The sequence below is a fragment of the Truncatella angustata genome (assembly GCF_020726525.1).
Source record: "Truncatella angustata strain MPI-SDFR-AT-0073 chromosome Unknown BKA67scaffold_14, whole genome shotgun sequence".
NCBI lineage: Eukaryota > Fungi > Ascomycota > Sordariomycetes > Amphisphaeriales > Sporocadaceae > Truncatella > Truncatella angustata.
The window spans coordinates 404,706-425,159 of NW_025763394.1; the positions used below are offsets into that span (position 1 = coordinate 404,706).

General features: G+C 48.3%; 6 protein-coding genes across 6 annotated transcripts; 4 read left to right on the forward strand and 2 right to left on the reverse strand.

The window, feature by feature from the left end:
* Window positions 1–999: 999 nt before the first annotated feature.
* Window positions 1,000–2,566, reverse strand: BKA67DRAFT_671422 (acetyl coenzyme A:deacetylcephalosporin C o-acetyltransferase; the record flags this gene model as incomplete). The annotated part of the gene is made up of 3 exons (XM_046108696.1): window positions 2,363–2,566; window positions 1,926–2,298; window positions 1,000–1,867 (listed from the first exon to the last, which is right to left on the reverse strand). Exons 1-3 carry the CDS (start codon window positions 2,403–2,405, stop codon window positions 1,000–1,002), a joined length of 1,284 nt encoding a protein of 427 aa, XP_045951095.1. The 5' UTR covers window positions 2,406–2,566.
* Window positions 2,567–4,416: 1,850 nt separating this feature from the next.
* Window positions 4,417–5,307, forward strand: BKA67DRAFT_487294 (putative gibberellin 2-beta-dioxygenase 7; the record flags this gene model as incomplete). The annotated part of the gene is made up of 3 exons (XM_046096934.1): window positions 4,417–4,478; window positions 4,546–4,619; window positions 4,844–5,307. Coding segments are annotated over 3 exons (600 nt in total), but the record flags the coding sequence as incomplete, so codon positions are not given.
* Window positions 5,308–6,386: 1,079 nt separating this feature from the next.
* BKA67DRAFT_671426 (putative carnosine synthase 1) lies at window positions 6,387–8,470 on the forward strand (the record flags this gene model as incomplete). The annotated part of the gene is made up of 2 exons (XM_046108697.1): window positions 6,387–6,438; window positions 6,492–8,470. The coding sequence occupies 2 exons, from the start codon at window positions 6,387–6,389 to the stop codon at window positions 8,468–8,470; spliced, it is 2,031 nt and encodes a 676-aa protein (XP_045951097.1).
* A 1,583-nt stretch (window positions 8,471–10,053) lies between these two features.
* On the forward strand, window positions 10,054–12,132 carry BKA67DRAFT_651927 (uncharacterized protein; the record flags this gene model as incomplete). Its single annotated transcript, XM_046106093.1, has 2 exons — window positions 10,054–10,123; window positions 10,187–12,132. The coding sequence occupies 2 exons, from the start codon at window positions 10,054–10,056 to the stop codon at window positions 12,130–12,132; spliced, it is 2,016 nt and encodes a 671-aa protein (XP_045951098.1).
* A 1,135-nt stretch (window positions 12,133–13,267) lies between these two features.
* BKA67DRAFT_697199 (P-loop containing nucleoside triphosphate hydrolase protein) lies at window positions 13,268–18,543 on the forward strand. Its single transcript, XM_046109368.1, has 6 exons — window positions 13,268–13,709; window positions 13,771–14,719; window positions 14,793–16,845; window positions 16,910–17,057; window positions 17,189–17,487; window positions 17,554–18,543. Exons 1-6 carry the CDS (start codon window positions 13,503–13,505, stop codon window positions 18,305–18,307), a joined length of 4,410 nt encoding a protein of 1,469 aa, XP_045951099.1. The 5' UTR covers window positions 13,268–13,502; the 3' UTR covers window positions 18,308–18,543.
* BKA67DRAFT_633188 (glycoside hydrolase superfamily) lies at window positions 18,532–19,930 on the reverse strand. The gene is made up of 5 exons (XM_046105618.1): window positions 19,606–19,930; window positions 19,359–19,551; window positions 19,075–19,307; window positions 18,800–19,027; window positions 18,532–18,741 (listed from the first exon to the last, which is right to left on the reverse strand). Exons 1-5 carry the CDS (start codon window positions 19,828–19,830, stop codon window positions 18,589–18,591), a joined length of 1,032 nt encoding a protein of 343 aa, XP_045951100.1. The 5' UTR covers window positions 19,831–19,930; the 3' UTR covers window positions 18,532–18,588.
* Between the last annotated feature and the right edge of the window lie 524 nt (window positions 19,931–20,454).

Consider the following 20,454-nt stretch of genomic DNA (forward strand, 5'->3'; position numbering starts at 1 on the left):
TATTTGTTCCCTTGGCCGTAAAAATTGAAGATCGTAGGTGTTTGATGGCAAGCATCGGGGGACGACGCGTGGGGCGTTGGCGAGCTACAATAGTGCTGTCCGTTAACTGGATAGATACCGCTAGCCCCGTATGGCACCTAACTCCAGGCTGCCTACTGCTCGTTTGCTCCAGATCAAATAATACATAAATGAGTGCTTTACCTGGGTGATAGACATGCACATTTGGTTGTTCCGCAATTTACCTTCCTGATTGTTGATCTACCATGCCTCCAGCGTAGTGATAAGGCTTATGATGATAATCATGATGATGTGGTCGAAGTCGTATAACCTCCATTAGCGGTCGCCGAAGCACGAACGGTCCTGTCAAAGCTTATTTTCATGTCATTTCAATGTTCAGGTTATGCATGGCCAAATTTTGCATCATTTTTGGATGTATTACGCTTGTGGTCGTTTTGGAGAGTACCACCATCCTGCACCATTGGTTCGTCTCATAGCAAATAATAACGCGTGCAAAGATCAACTCGACATGACCCATTCTTAGTGATCTACATGATAGATGGTATTGATATTCTGCTAGGGAATGAGTTGGGAGCAACATATCCCGGATTTTCCTACTCATTTGCGACTATTCTCTTTGCTCTAGTCTCTTTTGCTGTGGATACAATCAAAGCCAAATACTCTAAAGGTGCAAGATACACACTTATTTACATTGATAGCTTTAGACTGCGAGGTCTAAAGGAAATATATGCTGTACTGTGTTCTCCAATTTTCACCTTTTACAATTTTCAGATGACTGATGTCTAAGTTGAAAAATAACCAATATTGCCGTGATGCATTTTCCCCAAAGATGCTTACTTCGTAACCGTAGTCAAGCTGTCAACATAGACAAACGGCTTACATGGAAAATATTCGCACCATTTAAATAATGAATATCATCTCCTAGCCTGCTTACATGATTTATCGATAATACTAAGAGCACTCATGCCTCTTCAGAAGACATCATCCCTGGTTCAATATGCTGGAGATTTCATGTTCAATGACCTGTTCCCATATCTTTGGTTTGTCCAGGAAAGGATATGTGCCAAAGAACGCATGCAGGAGATTGTTCAGCTGCTCGCCTTCGAGAAGGAATCCGTCGTGTCCATCGTCACTTTCTAATGTAGCAAAGGTAGCGTTTGGCATGCTTTCGTACATCGCCATCTGTTCACATAATGGATAAAGACCGTCCGTAGGAATGCCAACGACTAGAGCCCGCTGTTGTATCTGGCCAAGAACTGCCTTCATGGCATCGCCATCGGATAGGCTCGTGCATCGACCCCGGGTAATGTCATGGGAATCGATCTTGTCTAGAAGATGGATGTAGCAGTTAGCATCGAACCGCGCATTGAACTTCTTGCCCTGATACCGCAGATAGCTCTGTGCCGAGAACGTGCCGTACTTGTCGCGATGGTGGTCGCCAAGCATAGAGTCTTGCACGACTTCCTGGAGCGAGGGTTTGATGCCTTCCTCAACCGGTGGCGGCGGTTTTGCGTCGAAGCGGCGTCTTCCAAACCGCTTCTCGAACGACGAATGGGTTCGATACGATAGCATGGCTGACATTCGTGCAGCTGCAAGACCTGCTACGGGAGGGTCGTCGCCGTAGCATCCTCCCCGAAACTTAGAGTCGGCGTTGATAGTTGCGCGCTGATTCTCGGCCCACGCGATTGCCCAGGGGCTCTGCCTCGCTGTGGTTGCGATCAGGGCCAGTGATCGTACGTAATGCGTCCCAAAGAAAGACCACTCAAGGGCTTGCATGCCTCCCATGCTTCCACCAATCACACAATATATTGATCGCACTCCCAAAATGTCCATGACCTCTTTTTGAATACTGTTGTGTAGCATCAGCTTCAAAGGTTTGAGAGGGAGGAGATAAAACAGGAACTCACCGAACATCATCCCGTATGGTAGTCTTTGGGAAATCATTTCCATAAGGCAAAGTGCTATCCGGTTTGGAGGACAGAGGACTTGATGAACCATAGGGGCTACCCAAAGAATTGCAGCAGATGATACAAAATCGTCTTAGGTCAATTGCTGGGTTGGCAGGACTTGAAAGTAGCAAAGACCACCAATCCATGCAGTCAGCACTCCCTGAAAGAGCGTGACACAAAACGATCACATTGTTGCGTTCTGAATTAAGTCGGCCCCTGATAGTGAATGCGACAGTCGCGCGGGGCAGAATATCTCCTGACTCTAGAGAGAAATTATCAATTGTTGTGTAGAACTGCCTAGGAAGCCTTTCAGGAAACGAGTGATAGTCATCTAGGGCTCAAGTCAGCTGAGGCTCATAATCGTGAAATACTTCTAGGAGGAGTTCTAAACGCACAGCTGGAGCTAATGGGTAGTTCCACTACGCTGTTCATACCCATCGCGAAGAGATGGCTGGCCTCCGACAGCCAAGTCGCGGGATTGGACCTGAGTTCAGAAGAAAGTGATGATTAGAGCACAACGCCGACATTCCAGATCAACTCGATAAGCCTCCCGGTAGACTGTAGGGCATGATATTACAGATAATACGCGGGAAATCGATTCTTTCCGGAATGTCATATAGCCTGGACACGCTGGTGCTTACGCTTACTCTACCGGGACTCTAAGCAGCGACCCTCGAACTTGACTAAACTGGTATAGATCACCACTAGTCGACATGCCGCTGTCGAATCAGAGGGAATATACTTTTGAAGCCAAAACGATTGTGGAAAAATCTGCGACCAGAGTTGTGCAATGTACAGTACGATATGCCCCATGCGATCATCTGTCGTGATAGCATCCTGCATTTCTAGTTGTGACATCAACGGGTCCTAAGGCCTCGCCAAATTGACATCCCTGCTAACCTGCACTGGAGGGAGAAGCTGGGAAACGTTGGAGCCCTGACAGTTTAGAGCAGTTCCCATAGGCAAGCTGCATTATGCATATGCCTGATGCATTCCGTTTTATTTAGACTAGATCAGATCTTTGACTTCGCATGGAATGGCTTTATGCATGTCCACTGATGTACAAACCTTGATTGGCTTGCAGGACAGGCCTGGTCTAGCGCTGCACAGTCAAGCGCTGTCGTTCAACATCAAATGACTAACCATAGAGTACAATTCTCCAGGATTCGTCGTCAATAACGGTGCAGCGGGCTTCAAGCAAAGAGTTGCAAAAACTGCGTCCAGGCGCTAGGCATAGTGTCATATTGTCGAAAGGTGCTCGTGGAAAAGCAGTTCGACACAGAATGAATGCGATCCCAGATCGCAAGTGCGGACAAGGGTTCGGAAGCGACCATAGATGGCGAATAACTTTTTGTGCCATCCAACGCGCCTGGACGCATCTCCATCCTTCTGCTGGTCTTGTTGACGTTCAAATGACTCGGGCTTATCAATAGAATACTATCGACGCTGTTGTTGTTTGTGACAGAGGCTGAATCGTGACGACTTATGACTTTTCCTCAATTAATTGGACTTGTGAGAATAATTTCTTGTGTTCCGTGCGTGAATATTGTAGCATGACTTCATGGCGAGTGGAGTTTAGTCAAAATCGACTCGGGCATCTTAAAGGTTCAGATGTTCCTGCAGAACCAATGCAGCCGCATCCGGAATGTGCAACCTAGACTGACATCAATGACTGAACAAAACAGGTAGTTCCTCACACCCGTGCTACGTCATTGCGTGAAGTGTAGCCACCAAATTCAAGGCCAAATATCAGGGAAATAATAGACGTCACACTTATGCGACGTCCGTTGCCGATTTTATCACCCACGAATGCAATGTCGATGACATGGATCGTACAGTAACGTTTTGCGAGAGCCTCTGGCTACTAAATTGATGACATCTTAGCTCCACGTAGTGAGACGACCACGCGTCTATACGAAAACAGTCATACTAGTTTTTATTCAGACATGCGATTATCGTCTGATCGACGTTAAATGAACTGATTAAATGAGCTCTGATCGAGGCATGATGATCATATTTTGAAACGAGCTGCAAAACAACGAGACCGCAGCACATCCATGATATGCAGTCGTACTCATTATAAGTAGTTTATTTGAGTATCAAACTCATAGCTGATCGACAACCTGTCATTGATATTCCTCAACATTCCAATTCACAACGTGCCTAATCAAACCACGCTGAACTCAACCCCTTCAACATGTCGACTGCTACGACCACAATTCTTTCCCAGTCTGCCACTGGTACAAGCATCGATACCACCACTCCAGAATATTTAGTCATTTCCTATGCAAAGCTTCTGGAAGGGGATGCCGGCGAGGTAGCCTCCCTCCGTAACGCATGCGAACGTGATGGGTTCTTCTATCTTGATCTCCGTCAGGAGGTCAAACAGCCACATCCCGTAGAGCAAGATGTACCATCTATTTTCAAGGCCGTCAACGAATTTTTCAAGTTAGACGAAGAAGAAAAGATTGGGTACGATATTGATACAATTGCACCGTGGAAGCTCCATGGGTATGTGACCTCTCAAATGCCTGGAGGCGATTCGCCACTATTTCTCATTTCTAATATTTCGATACAGATATACACCATTCGGGAGAAATACAGGACTCGCTGGTGGCGACAAAAAGCATGGTGTCGAAGCCTACACAGTGAGTTTCAGCATGACAGAAACTGATTCAATGGTGCTCTTAATAACACAGCTCTAATCTAGGTGCCTCGAGACGGTATAAGTGACTCTGTGAAGGGCACCGATCCCGTTCATCTTCCTCCTGTCTTGCAGAAAGAATCGCCCCTCATTTCCAAGTTTATGGATCAGCTGCACATCATTGGATTGAACCTCTTAAAGGGTTTGGACCAGAGCAATAGCAGGGCAAAAGGTGAGGAGGGATTCTTTACTTCAAAGCACCGGCCATCCGAGCCCTCGACGACCTGTCTTCTGCTCCTACGATATGCGACATTGGATGTCGGCATACCACAGACTGGTTTGGCCCCACACACTGATGTTGGTACCTTAACGATCTTGTTCTCCGACAAGAAGGGGCTTCAAGCTCGCCATCCTCTCACGCATGAATGGCGGTATCTTGACCCGAAAGAAGGTTGCGCTGTCATTAATGTGGGAGACTCCCTCAGGTTCCTTTCTGAGAAGGGTTTTCAATCTGCTTTGCACCGAGTCGTCCCATCTGCTGATGCCACTATTGATAACCGCTTCTCTTGCGCGTACTTCCTACGCCCCGAGCTCGATGCCGAGTTTGATGCAGAGGGACAGCATTGGAAGAGCATTGACTGGCATCTCAGGAAGTACAAGAGTTATCGGTCAGGTCAAACAGGAAAAACCGAATGAGTAGATCAGGTTTGATGCATTGGCACACGCAGTTTCGAGTGGACTGAGATTCCAAACCGCTGTATATCGTGATCGAGGAGGGGCGCGATGTATCTACCTAGGTACCGTATCTTGAATTCTATACCTCTCCCTGATCTATTTATATCGTAAATAGTGGTCTGTGTTGAAATGAGACAGGTTATTCGGAGTAGAATGATTAATATATTGGTTGAGTATCAGAGAGTAGCTATGTGTGCGGTAGCGCGCACACTATATATGTATACAGTAGATAAGTGGCTGGTAAGCCCGAAATACAGGTGGTTGGGACCTATCTCAACAGTCTGTATGATGTTCTGTCTTCTATAAACATGCAAATAAAGTTAATCTGAGAGTTCACATTTCTTTGTTTGAACATTCCGTCTTAATGCCTCTAATTTCGTTATAAAGCACGCACGAAAGAACTTTGAGCTGAAGCCCATCTGAACCATCCTCAGTGTCAATTCTTAGAATGGTGTTAGTACTATAGTCGAGAGACGCTTGTCAACAAAACGTTTTGACCAAGAACGACCAATTATGATCGCATTACTGATCTACTGTTTGAGTAAATCTGCAAGGTCACCATGCATATGATTTTCTCCACATAGACTAAGCCCTGCAGAGTCCAATGACGCAACTTTGCTTGATGCAAGGTCATATGAACTGGACAAGTAAGCGGTCATCATTTTGTAGCATGACAGTGACGCTGATGACAATGCTTAACCTTAAAATATGTTCGTGGTTCCCAGCAATCATGTCAATCATTGCGTTTTGTTGACAACACGTATCGTTTTGACAGCGCAGCTAAAGATTTGCGGTAGGAAACAGTCCTTCCAGCGGGACTCAATTCACATGATTTCCTGCCCAGGTGACGTAGTATTATACGGCCTATCTATAGTATGAGACGCGCATCTTAGCCAGACATATCTAGTACACTGGTGCCCGTTCTCATCAAACCGCTGAGAGTCTAGGGAGATCGTGGTAAATACAATTGATTCCGTTCAACACGAAAGCATCACCACACTTCGTATCTCCGTCCAAACGACAGAAACGCATCCTTCACGATGGCTGATTATAAGAGCTTTCGCATATACTCAAATATACCAGATCATCAGTGTCAGTTCATTCTACCTGGCTGTGAGAAGTTGAATACTTACTGACAAAATCAGTTTCACTTCAATGTCAATACCACGTCGTTCATGATAGTACAAAACACTTTGAAAACTTGTACATCGCACCAAAATCTGCAGCTAGCGGCATTGATAGCATCCCAGCTGATGCGAACGGAGTATGGATCTCCAGTGGCGATTCCTCATCCCAGGCTCACAAGCTGAGCTCAGAAAAAGCGACAGCGGCTCTTAGCGCATTTCTTTACCAGGCCTCGACCGACCAAGAGCCCGGCGTCGTCGTTCTTCAGATTCCAAAGGAAAATGGTTACGTTGCCCATGCGGACCCGTGGACGTTACGGCTTGCTGATTGTGCTCTCGTCTCGTCTGTCCAGAGCTTTCTTTCACCACTTGCACAAGTGAAGGCCTATTCTGGATCGGTGACCAACCCTGAGGAGATTGCAGCAGCATTGGATGCCAGTGTTGGGGGCATAGCCTCCCACCTTTCACTTCGTGGTGAATCCATCGAGCAGCTCGAGTTCGAATTGAAAAGGCGACTGAACTTCTCGTGGTTGTCTTCGAAGCCAATACAACCACGCCGTGTCGGCGTCGTGGTACAGAGTAAAGTCAGCATCACGGCAACAAAGTCCAGGTGGGACACTGCCGCTGCTCTAGGCATTAAAGTCGTTATTCTGAGCTCCGGCTCTTGGTGGAGAGAGAATAAAGAACCCGACACACATTTGAGAGAGGGCACAATCGACGTCGACTTATCATCAGACTCTGGTCGTCCGCAAAGAATTGTCGACGCCATTAAGTCATACCCGCAACCTTTCGATGGCATCTGCGCATGGTCGGATGGACTCCTGGTTGATGTGGCAGAAGCCGCTGTTCAGTTGCGCCTCTGGACGAGTGGGCCCAAACCATATTCCATATCGACAAATAAATACCTCACACATCAGCTACTCGACCCAAAATCGCAAGAGTACTTTGGTATTAAGTCCCTGGAAGAACTGGAGGATCGTCTACAGTCTAGCAACCCCATTAAATTTCCCGTTGTTTGTAAACCCTTCAGCGGAAGAGCAAGCGAGGGTGTCTACAGGGCAGACGACGCCGACCAGCTGCGCCACGCTGTTTCTCGGACATTGGCTTCTAAGAATGGCCTGGATGTTCTGATTGAGCCGTATATAGACGGTCCAGAGGTAGACTGCCACCTGATTCTTCTGCAAGGTCGACTCTTGCATGCAGAGGTTTTGGACGATTTCCCCAGCGACGCTGACGTTGCGGAAGACGTCAAGGACAAGCTTTTTGCTGAGACGCAAGAGGCCGTGCCGACACAGCTTCCTAAAGACGAGCAGATAGCCATAACTGAAACTGTACTCAAAGTCGTTCGCCTGCAAGGCTTTGATACAGGAATCTTCAACTGCGAGGCAAGGGTGCGCAACTCGTCCATGGAATATGTGCTCGCCGAGGGTGGTACTATACCGGATTTGGAAGTGACCAAGCATCCAAGAAAGGATGGCGAACCAATCTTAGTGTCTATCCATGAAGTAAACGCTAGGACACCTGGCATAGCGAGCTCAGCTTCTTCCAGAATTGCCATCGGCATTGACTACTGGGCTCTGCAGATCCTGTGTGCAGCCAGCGACTGGTCAAGATACGAGGCTCTTGCAACTCCGTTCTCTCACGGGGACCGAAGCGATCATGTGTGGCTCACTAACGCCATGGTCCCCGTCACTCACAAGGGGATCAAACCATTGCTCTCAGATTACCCGGTGGAGACATGGGACCATCAAATGATAGACTTTTGTTATAGCCCGCTCTTAGAACTCTCTAAGGAATATGGCAACCTGACAAAGTATGTAATGCGACATAACGCCAACATCAAGGAAGGCGAGCGATATGGGTATAAAGAGGGAGACTGGGTGTGGGCTGGATGTATGGTAATACGCTCACCCATCAGTCGACAGCATGCGCGTCAACTGGCAGAGACTCTGCAAGAGATTTACAATGATTTCGTGAAACAAAAGTATTATATAGCATAGAACATGGTTCAGTCAACGCGTGGCAACCGGCAGTAGCATAAAGTTTCAGTCTGTGTTTGAACGATAACAGATATATTCATACTGAATCAAATCAGGGCTTAAAAGATGAAACAGCATCTTAGTTTTATTACTCAGTAGTGTCCTCATCAGGCCGATCTTCACAGGTTTGTTTGAGGCTGTCGGTTGTGTTTATATATATTAATTAGCTTCCACTAATGGCCACAATCGCTATTTGCTGCCCCACATCCTCCTAGGTTAGAGCACTTGTACCAACCCTCCCGAGCGGTGGCCATAGACGCATTTTGTTACAGATCAATACATGCTCCCGATTTTTGCTTTGTGCAGTACGATCTTGCTTCTGGATAGGTCTCGTAATACCGCATGCAAGCAACCTAGGGTGACTCGGAACCAAGTTCTAACTGCGATACATTTCCCGTCGTTATTGGCAGTCCTATATATCAGTGGAGACGGTATAAGATTCCTCTCAGACTGTCTTTCTGCGAACGTGCAATGAAGATGAATGTAATCCATTGACCAAGGTCAGGTATATTCTTCGGTAGCTGAACAACGAATGACGCCAGGCGGGGCCAAGATTGTTAACACCATGCATATGCCACCTGAGGGCGGTATCTAGTCGAGGTTAGACAAGACTAGATTAACCTTAGTCTAACCTTAGCAGGAAGCTGCAACCCCGCGAGTCACCAAAACGCATACTTCTCAATTACTGGTAACATAGCTTAGGTTCGTCTACTCCGTAGCGCAAAGCATGCTGCATTTAAGGAGCAACGGTCCTAGGAGAATAGCGAAGTAATTGAACACAAGAAGCTTATAGATACGCACTTACGCACTTGGACGTTGCACAAAGACCTTGAACACTGTCTTAATTGATTTCCGTTATGGGTTTGAAGTCCTCATTCTGCCGCCCACTGAGCAAGTGTGCGGATGCGAAACGGTCTGTCAGCATTTGGTTTGATCCACTTGTGAATTCCTGGCCACCTACCTACGATGTCATTTACACAAAGCTAATGTGGTCTGACGGATAGTCGTCCCTCTCCAGGTGTCCCACGCCAGTCGTGGTGATCTGGCCTCGGTCAAGAGAAGACCGGCTGCTGACACGCATGCGCGTGCATGTCCGAGTCCACTTTGATCCCAGTTCGCGGTACACCTTTGTCACAGTGGAGACATTGTGGGCTGCTATCATTTGCCTGACCTGCGTCTGATGAGCCCTGTATCATGTTTGACTGTGCATTGGATTCACCTCGCATGAGACCACCATAGATTCTATCAGCCGAGTTTCTACTGCTGGCTGAAGCCGTCTGCATCGCGGCTCGTGTTTGCCGTCGTTAGGAACGCTTAGTTTTATAGCCAGGCGAACCAAGTTTTAGATAACATTTCAAAGTTTGCTTATATGATGGGACAAACTCGAGCGCAAATACTCATCCAACTTCTTTCTTGAGTCCTGATTTGAGTATCAGACCTTAAATGACTGGACCTGTTCGATTCATGTATATTTGAGCACATTGTATAATTATTCTAAAGTTCGATTCAAACCACCGAGTTTGAAAGCACGAGCACTCCTGGAAATGGACCCTGGCCATCGTACCGCGGCACCAAGCGTGCACCGTATAGAATTGAGATCAGAAGATTCTGCAGGTACGGACCGGGCGCCTTTTTCTGTCTCGGGTCACATAATAGACAGTTAACACGGCGATATAGTGGTAGTACAAGCAAAGTGGAGTCAATCCGAAGATGTGACCTCAGCAGCCAAGTTTGGACGTAACTTTCTCGATTTCGCTATCCAATCCATCTCCTTGTCCCAGCCCACAGACTTGAAGCACGAAAGCTTTGCTTTTGGTTCAACTATTCTCACGTCGGACGCTAGCAGTCAAACTTCTGAGCAGGTTAAAATCGATACACCTTCTAAGGCTCTGTCTTTGTTATGGGAAACAGTTACAAGATCTTTGGAGGTAGGTCCGATGAGGTTCATTCTCCCCGCAGAGGACGGGTACATTGTTAGGGGTGACTTCGTCGAGGAGATGTTTCGAGGCTGTCCTCTCGCTCTGAGGGCGAAAGGGTTCACCACTCCGGGACAACATTGCATCGTGAATCGGCAGACTGACACCACTGAGGGAAGTGCGCAGAGTTTGCTAGCACTCCTTCAATCAAGCGTGGGGGTCATTGTTGTAAACAGCAAGGCAACCACTGAAGCTCTCGATGATGCCTTCAAAAATCGCCTGTCATGGCCGTGGACTGTCCCAGTACCCTTCAAGCAGAGCCGCATCGTCATAGTTGGTGAAGCGCGTCGAGAAATGATGGCGCAGATTTTCTATGCAACAACAAGAGGGTGCGGGGTCTCTGTCGTCGTCATGGACAGGCCGGGTCACTGGATGGAGGACCCGGCTGGGACAAGTGCTCATCTTAGGGAGCATTTCGTGCCTTTCACTGGCTATACGTTGGAAGATCTGCCTCAACGTGTTGTCGAAACCATTCGAGAGCTACCCTACCGGGTCGACGGCCTCCTTTCAACCGTGGAAGCTTTCCTGCCAGGCGTTGCACGTGCTGCGGAGATCCTTGGGCTACCAACTATATCGCCAGAGGTGTACAGCCGCGCAACGAATAAGTACGAGACCAGGCGCCTATCGCCTGCCCCAACAACCATAAAAGTTAACAGCCTAGAAGACTTCATTCAAGACCTTAAGGGCATGTCCGAGCCCTTACAGTATCCGCTTGTCGTGAAGCCCACGCACGGTCATGGCTCCTTAGGCGCTAGCAAGGTCCGCAACGACGATGAGCTCGTGGATGCCCTCCGGTTTTCCTTTGCGTCCTTAGAAAAACAGCAAGATCTGCTCAAATTAAAGATTGGAGAAGCACGTGTCATTATCGAGACTTACTGCGAAGGTCCGGAGGTTGATGTGAACTTGGCTCTCTGGGAAGACGAACTGCTGTTCTCTGAAGTCAGCGACAACTTTCCCTGCCGTGCCGACAGGCCGGACGCAGACAAGACGGACCACTTGGGGCAGATGGGCTCAGCATACCCGTCTGGTCTACCACAGGCTGAGATTGATATGCTTAAGAAGGACGTGTTAGCGATAATACGGAAGCTCGGGATTCGTAGCGGCGTTGTTCATGCTGAGGCCAGAGTGCACAACTCAACTGTCGAATGGCATACGGACCAAGATGGCGTGCAAGAGTTGCGGCCAAGGACAGGCCCAATTCCTCCGGGCGGCGCGAAAACCTTTTTGCTCGAGGTAAACCCGCGACCTCCTGGCAACCCCGAATTGGCCGCCTCGTCCTACGTCAACGGAATGAGTTTCTACGCCTTGCAACTTATGCAAATCACTGGGGACGAGGCTCGTTTCCGTAGTTTATCACACGGATTTCTGAACAGACCATTGTATCACTATTCATGGACGCCGCTACTCCTCTTCGGCCCAGTAACTGGTGGACGCATGCCTAGAGATCTGGGTCTGGCGAAGTACGGCCTCGACACGCACCACGCTTTCCAATGGCTGCTTTGGCCCGGTGGCGATATAGTGCCGCCTACCGAGCAGATCCCTCATCCGGGATTGGGCTTTATGCTTTTCCGATCCAGAGAAAGCCGCCGGGATGTGTTGGAGAAAGTAGCTATTGCTCGTCATAAGATGCATATTCAACTGGAGTAATCAAACAGAGAACGTCGAATATATAACACCTGCCAGTTGACTAGAACTTCGTGCCACTTGTAGGATTGATGTATTATTACGATATAGTTGTTCTTTCGTTACTTGATTTTGCGCTCAACAATCAGCCACGGGGTTCAATGTTTGGATCGATGGAAACCCCAGGAAATATCGTCGTATCTACTCATCAAAAACTCGGATCAAGAAAGTGGCCGTACTAAATCAAGCCGTTGCCGTTACCTAGCCGATCTTACTGACGTTAGACCATTTTGTAACGTCGTCTGCGTAATGTACCATGAGGACTTCAAAATGCACACTAACTTCTGAATCCTTGGCTGCCAAAGCTCACTAGACTCCCAATACAGCTGGAGGGCCTATATCCCACAATCTCAATGTCCGGAATGACTGATAAAAGATCATTTTGCGGCCAACTGTTGCTCTGTTTACTTTTCGACTTTTGGCTGTTTCCCTCTGGACAAACCGAATTGAGGTATTCGATGGACCCATAGACCTTGCTGTACTTTGTGGGGGGCAGCATGCAATTTCACAATTTAGGCATCCCGGCATGTCCCACTTGACCGCATAGCGAGCTAATGCGGCGTCAAATCCTGGGATACTTATACGTCCCTGTGCCTGGACCCCCACCGCCGATCCGAGTAGCACTTATGGAGCACCTTACACAGTAGTACAGATCCGTGCACATGGTGCTGTCTGGCATTACAGGAAATCCCACACCAATTGAAAGGCCCGGGGAGCTCTTTTCGTCGCCGTTAGTTGCTTACAAGTAGTATCTCGTCCCGGCGCAATAGCTCATACGCAACAATGAGGGGAGCAAGGTTTTGTCTAATCTTAGTGAATGTACATATATAGACTAGTAGTGAAGCGACAGCGAATGCACCAGATCATAGGAAGCGAGGACAGCATCGGAGACTGCAATGCCGCTGCTTTTCAAGATCAGAGTTTGATGTACATATTAGAATGTGCAGGGGTTTGATCGTAGTGCCAGCTTTGGAGCCGAGACCTTTGTAACCTAAGTTAACGTTTCAATCCGAGTCTTGAGCCGAGCTTCGGAGTAGTTTTCGAGCCGAGCCTCGAAATCGAGTCTTGGAGCCGCGCTTCAAAATCGTGCTTTCGAACCGCAATCACACACACCGTTGGTACGCAGTCGTACATGTCATAAAGGAATGCTTTCGATTCGACAGATTCTGTCGCGTGCCTCCACCCTCGCGTCAGCACATTGATCAGCACTTCGCCAGTGCGTCATTGAAGCTGGGGTAGGGGTTGGCGAAGAAAAAGGGTCAAGGTCGCGCACTTCAATAGAATATGATGCTACAGCTCATTCTCATCTTTAACCGCACCTTGAGTGCTCAATCATGTTCTCGACGTGCAACAATGACGACTCCTTCGGACCGGGCGTCTCAGGTTGTCGTGATGATTTCGACTTTACAATCGGTTTCGAGCAGCTCGTCTTCTCCGTTGTTCCTTCGGCACTCTTCATCATCCTGGCCATATGGCGAATAGCTCTGTTCATGCGTAGGCCTCAAATAGTCCATGCGCCGACGTTACGACTTGTCAAACTTGTAATTATACTTACTCATGTACTACTAAGTCCTACTAAGTCCTACTTTCTAATCAATCTAGGGGACCATTGCCATTCTTGCCGCACTCGAGTTTGTTCTTCTCATACTGGCTGCGATCAGGTCTCTCGATATAACCAGTTTGGCCATTGCCTCTACCGCTTTACGATTCGTCGCTGCATTATGCATGATACCATTGTCCGTGTCTGACCATGGCCGGTTGGCAAGACCTTCCGTGCTGTTAAGCATTTATCTATTTCCCACGCTGCTTCTGGATGCTGCCCAGACTCGCACGTACTGGTTGGCTGCCAGTACGCGACCTGAGGTTACATACACCGCCATCTTTACTGCATCATTGTCGCTCAAAGCCACAATACTTATTCTTGAAGCCCGATCCAAAACGAAGTGGTTAAACATCAAGGAGCCTTACAGTCCGGAAGAAACCAGCAGTATATACAGTCTAGGAGTGTTTTTCTGGCTCAATAAAATTTTCCTCACCGGTTATCGGAAAGTTATGGATTTAAAGGATCTGTATCCTCTCGATCGTGCTATAGGTGGCGAAGCTCTATACAAACGGTTTCAGAAGCATGCTGTGTACTCTAAAATGCAAGGCGACAAACATGGATTGGCCAAAGCATTGGTGCGAACCCTGCGGGTCCCAATCATGTTTGTCATTCTGCCCCGACTTGCCCTAACCGCCTTCACCTTCTGCCAACCCTTTCTAATCAACTCTATTCTTGATCGCCTGTCCCAGCCCGTAACCGATGCTTCAGTCAACGTTGGATACGGCCTCATAGGGGCCACTGCCCTCATATACGCCGGAATTGCCGTATCGACGGCTCTTTACTGGTATTTTCATTACCGGACGCTTCTGATGGCACGTGGCGTCCTGGTGACAGCTATTTACACCAAGGCCACTCAAGCACAGATCGGTCCCGGAGATTCGAGTGCGTCTTTGACTCTGATGAGTGTCGATATTGAACGCATCGTCATTGGATTCTCATCCCTCCATGGTATGTCATCGTCCCTCGTACATTTGTTTATTCTTGAATACTAGACATGGACTAATACCCATCGTGCCTCCAGAGGCTTGGGCCGGGAACATAGAAGTTGTTCTGGCTAGCTGGCTGCTCTACAACAAGGTTGGTGCTGCATTTGCGGCGCCAATCGTGATTGTGGTCCTTTGCTTTTTAGCTTTGTCTGTTATCGTCAAGTTTACGGGAAATGCACAGAGGATGTGGATGGCCGGCGTGCAGAAGCGTGTTGGCCTTACCTCCACTGTGATATCAAACATGAAAAACATCAAAGTTTCCGGTTTGGCCGCCCCCATCACCGAATTCGTCCAAAACCTTCGAGTCGATGAGTTAAATGCTGGTAGTCGTCTTCGCAAGCTGAATCTTATTACAACCGCCTTAGCCTTTGGGCCTCTTTTCGTTTCACCCATCATGACTTTCGCCATTGCCCAACGCACTCTGGATGCAACCACTCTATTCACATCGCTCTCGTGGCTCGTTCTCCTCGCCACTCCTCTTACTAATGTCATCAAAACCATTCAGTTGGTGATGTCGGGCTTGGCTTGCTTGGGTCGTATCCAAGCCTTCTTGGAGAGTCCACCACGGAAAGATTACCGGTTGGTTCCGTCGAATGCCAACCAGGAGTTAGAGAAGGTTTCAATTGATACCATACACGCACCAAACCGGCGAGAACGGGGCCATGCTAATCCTGCAATCACTGTTAGTAACGGGAGATTTGGCTGGGAAGAGGACACAGCGGTCCTCAATGGTATTGATATCAAGGTCCCTGAGTCGTCTCTAACAATCGTTGTGGGCCCTATTGGTTCTGGAAAGTCTACTCTGTGTAAATCGTTACTGGGGGAAATTCCTTTCAGCCGAGGCAGCGTCGCCATGAGTACCAAAATCGGCCGGGTTGCCTATTGCGATCAAACCCCTTTCTTATCAAACTCCTCGATCCGGAACAATATCCTCGGGTTTTCACCATTCGACCATCAGAGATACGCCGATGTGATTGACGCCACAATGCTCAGGCTTGACTTCGAGACGTTACCGCAAGGGGATGAAACCAACATTGGCAGTAATGGGATCACACTCTCTGGGGGACAGAAGCAGCGCATCTCCCTTGCTCGGGCTTTATACCTACATTCAGACCTACTCATTTTGGACGACGTTTTCAGCGGCCTAGATGCTGAGACTGAAGAATATGTTTTTAGCCGGGTTTTTGGAGCTGGCGGTATCATTCAGCGACGTCAGGCCACAGTAGTGCTTTGTACCCACTCTGTTCGACATTTGCCATCTGCAGGACATATCATTGTCCTTGGTATCGATGGCTCTGTAGTTGAGCAAGGTAGTTTTGAAGACCTAGTCGCCAATGAGAACTACGTTCATAGTCTTCGCCTCGCGGCACAGCGAAGCGAATCGGACAGCGACACCTCCGAGTCTAAGGATAGTCTTACAGACATCAAGCCGACTGTAGTTGGCCTCGCGAGCTCAACGACTCCCGTCGTACCTAAAGTCCCGGCTACCGCGCGGCAACTGGGAGATTGGACGGTGTACAAACACTACTTCAAGAGTATGGGCTTGGTCCTTGCCGGGTCCCTGTTTTGGTGGGCAGCTCTATACGGTTTCTTTTACAACTTTCCTACTATCTGGCTCAAGTACTGGAGTGATGACGATTCTACCAACAATCCCAGGCATTCATTCAGCTACTATATGGGGATTTACGCCTTCCTTCAGAGCTTTTGTCTGGTCTCTTTAGTGGCCCTGGGGTACTTTATCTGGGTTACTTCCATCAAGAAGTCAGGAGCCCATCTGCATCACGATGCTTTGCGTACGATGATTGGTGCCCCGCTGCAATTCTTTACTACCACTGACCAGGGCGTTATCACCAATCTTTTTTCACAGGATCTTAATCTTGTTGATACTGAATTGCCAAACGCGTTGCTCAACTTCTTGTGCAACTTTGCCATCGCCATAGGGCAAGCGGCGGTTATGATAACTACATCGCCCTATATTGCTATCAGCTACCCTTTCCTATTATTCCTGATGTGGCTCATCCAGAAGTTCTACCTTCGTACCTCTAGACAGCTGAGGATACTAGATCTTGAAACCAAGAGCCCCTTGTAGTGAGTTGCCATTAATATGAGCTTAATGGCTACCTTTGAATGCCCACTGACCATGTTACCCTAGCACCCACTTCATCGACACTACTAGAGGCATCGTTACAATCCGAGCGTTCAACTACGTCTCTGAAGAGCATTCCAAGAGCGTTGCCCTACTTGATGATTCACAGCGTCCATTCTACCTTCTTCTGATGGTACAGCAATGGCTCACACTCGTAAGCAACAAATATTTCGTATTTACATTGATTTCGTAGTCTCAGTTACACATTTCTCTTGAGAATATCTGCTTTACTTTCTCTTCTATCGTTATATCTGTCTTGCGGACCACATACTTACAATACAACAGGTGCTCAACCTCATTGTTATGGTACTAGCAATTATCCTTGTCACTCTCGCGTTGCAGCTTCGATCAAACTCTGGTTTCGCAGGTGCTTCATTAGTCACACTTATGAGTTTTGGAGATAGCCTATCCAGTATTGTTATGCAATGGACGAAGCTTGAAACATCAATTGGTGCTATTGGACGATTACGGACCTTCAGCGATACGGTTGAACCTGAAAGCATGGAAGGGGAGGATATCAGTCCTCCGGTGGACTGGCCACCAAGGGGCCAAATTGATTTCCAAGGTGTCTCGGCAAGCTACGAGTAAGTTCTAATCCCCTATTGTCACGTGGGAGAATCTATGTTCAGGTCCGCTTACTTTGGAATCAGCACCGGGACTCCCGGGGAAGAGCTGAACCTCGCTCTCAATGAGGTCCATCTCTCAATATCACCAGGCGAGAAAGTCGCTCTGTGCGGTCGCACAGGGAGCGGTAAATCTAGCATCATTGCACTACTACTCAAGCTGCTCAACCCGACCGAAGACACTCGTTCGCATGTATATATCGACAATGCCCCACTCCATCGCATAGACCGCCAAGCCCTACGTCTCCGGCTGATAGCAATACCCCAAGACGCCGTCTTTCTGCCCGATGGCTCCACGTTCCAGCAAAACCTTGACCCCCTGGATGTCGCCGATGCCACTGAGTGCCGCGCTGCGCTCGAGCTCGTCGGCTTGTGGGTGGTGGTCGAGGAGCGCGGTGGCCTCGACGGCGCTATGAAGTCCGACACCCTATCTCAGGGCCAGCGCCAGTTGTTCTCGGTCGCACACGCTGTACTGCGGCGAAGGATACGAGCCAGGAGTCTTGGGATCACCACCGGTGGTGGTTCCAATGGAGGCGTCCTCTTATTGGACGAAGTAACTTCGTCGGTTGACCAAGAGACCGAAAGTATTATACAAAACATCATCAAGGTGGAGTTTCAGGATTACACTATCCTTGCAGTAAGCCACCGGCTGCGGTTTGTGATGGACTTTGATCGAGTCGTGGTCATGGATCGGGGCAAGGTAGTTGAGGTTGGCAATCCTAAGGAACTAGCCGAGGGCGACACCAGATTTGGGGATTTATGGAGGGCCGGGGGGAGGTAGCCACCTGTCTGACAAAGGATGTTATCGTCCCTTTGGAGTCGTTAGAATGCCAGTCCCATACTGGCGACCCAGACAGAGCCTGATATGAAACTTTATTTGAAACGCTGGGTTTTATGATGTTCGTCAGCATGTCCGTTACGCACGTACATCACAAGCGAAAAATAGTGTGTCAGAAGAAGAAAATCATCTGAGAAATGGAGGGAAATCGACTCTATTTTTTCCTTGCCAGTGTCAATTCACACTCAAGTATCATGCCCCATTCCCCTCGTGAACGAGCCAGCTCACGTAGGCTTCGAATATGTAGTGTTAGCAGCATTGATCGCGTTAAGGAAAGCGGTATATGCCGGCTTTTTCTGATAGCTGTCCGACCACAAGAGCGCTGCCCCCTCGCCGCTGAAAGTCTGAGGAACCCACGAGTACTTGTCCGATATACCCTATAAGTACCATTAGAGCAGGTAGTCTAAAGACGGGAAGTAGGCTAGAGACACTTACCCAGAGAGTGATTCCCACACACCGCGAATTAGATACGCAGGAACCAGCCACTCGTGCATATGCATCAGCTTGTGCCTGTAACTTGGTAGTAGTAGACGGAGTATTCATTCTAATGTCCAGCTCGGTGTAGGCGACGTCGACATTCAAGTCCGTGTACAGTTTCAAAGTCTTTTCGAGGACGTCCTGCGAAGGAGTCGGTACGGACTGTGTATTGGTTTTCTCTACAACCTGCTGACTATTAGTGAGGACTCAGTACAAGATCTATGAGCGCTAACCAAGTGGCCCTGGAGACCAACACCGTCGATCTTGACTCCATAAGATTGCACTAGCCTCACGATGCGTTGAGCCCCAAGTGCTTTGGCTTCACCGTATTCTAGGTTATAGTCGTTGTAGTAGAGCTTGGCACCCGGATCGGCAGCAGCGGCTATTCTGAAAGCAATAGGGATGTATGCTTCACCAATCACTCGTAGGAAGACGTTGTCGCGGTATGTGCCGTCTTCGTTAAGGGCTAATATAGTCAGAATGAAAGCCTATGATTTTCTTAGGCAGTGGACTCTACCTTCGTTCACGACGTCCCAATGTGTGCATTTGCCCTTGTACCGACCAACGACAGAGTTGATATGGTTGGTGAGGACCTGGATGAGTGTCGCGTTATTGAAGTTGCTGTTGGACACCCAGCTCGGTAGCTGGGAATACCACGCAAGAGTATGACAGCGCAGCTGTTGGCTATTTTGGGTAGCCCAATTGGCAATCTGTAAACCAGGTCAATGACAAAACAACCTGGCAGCCATTCTTGTGGCACTAACCTGGTCAGCACCGCCGAAGCTGAAGGAGCCTCGGTTTGGCTCAGTAGCGTCCCACTTCATGGCATTCTCAGGAGTAACAGAACCAATCTCTGCTTTGTTCTTGATGATGCTCTGCTCGGAGTTGTCGCTCCGGATGGTCAGGGATGTGCCAATGTAGCGGCCTTTAGCTGAAGCTGCTGAATTCAGACTAGTGGCGGCTTGACGTGATACGAGACTATGCAACATTAGATCCTGTCAACTGTAGGCCACAAGGTTACGCGTCGAATATAATATACTCAAGTGGGGTGGCCAGAACAATGGAACTGGCCGCTAATAATGAGGAGAGTAATGTTGGACCAACCATTTTTAGCAGGACAACACTAAAATCTATGAATATGACCTTGTAAAATGCAGTGATACACCAGAGTCGAGGGCAATCGATCATTAAATGATGCTGCCGGATGATGACAAAACACTATGCCATGATCTGCCTCGGGCGTCCGGAAGACATCGGGGTCTCATTCGCCGCTGTACCTGCGTTTATGCCGCCTTGGCTACATCTGAAGCCTTGAAATAGCACCATTTAATATGAGAACGTCCATTTTGAAGTTCTGCGCCAAGACCCAAGACCATAAGCCAAGACCAACGACCGGGTAAATATCCAGGGTAAATTCCTTCGATTGCTCACAACGACATTTACTTTTCAAGTCCGTCATACCACCGATGAAAAAAGAAAACAGGAAATAGGAAAAATTAGAAATCCAAATCCAAACCTGAACCCTCAAGACCATGTAGAAAGACCAGCATTTATGAAATGAGTTGGTAGGTGAATGTCGCTATATACGGTGCCCCTAATCCAGCAGTATGGAT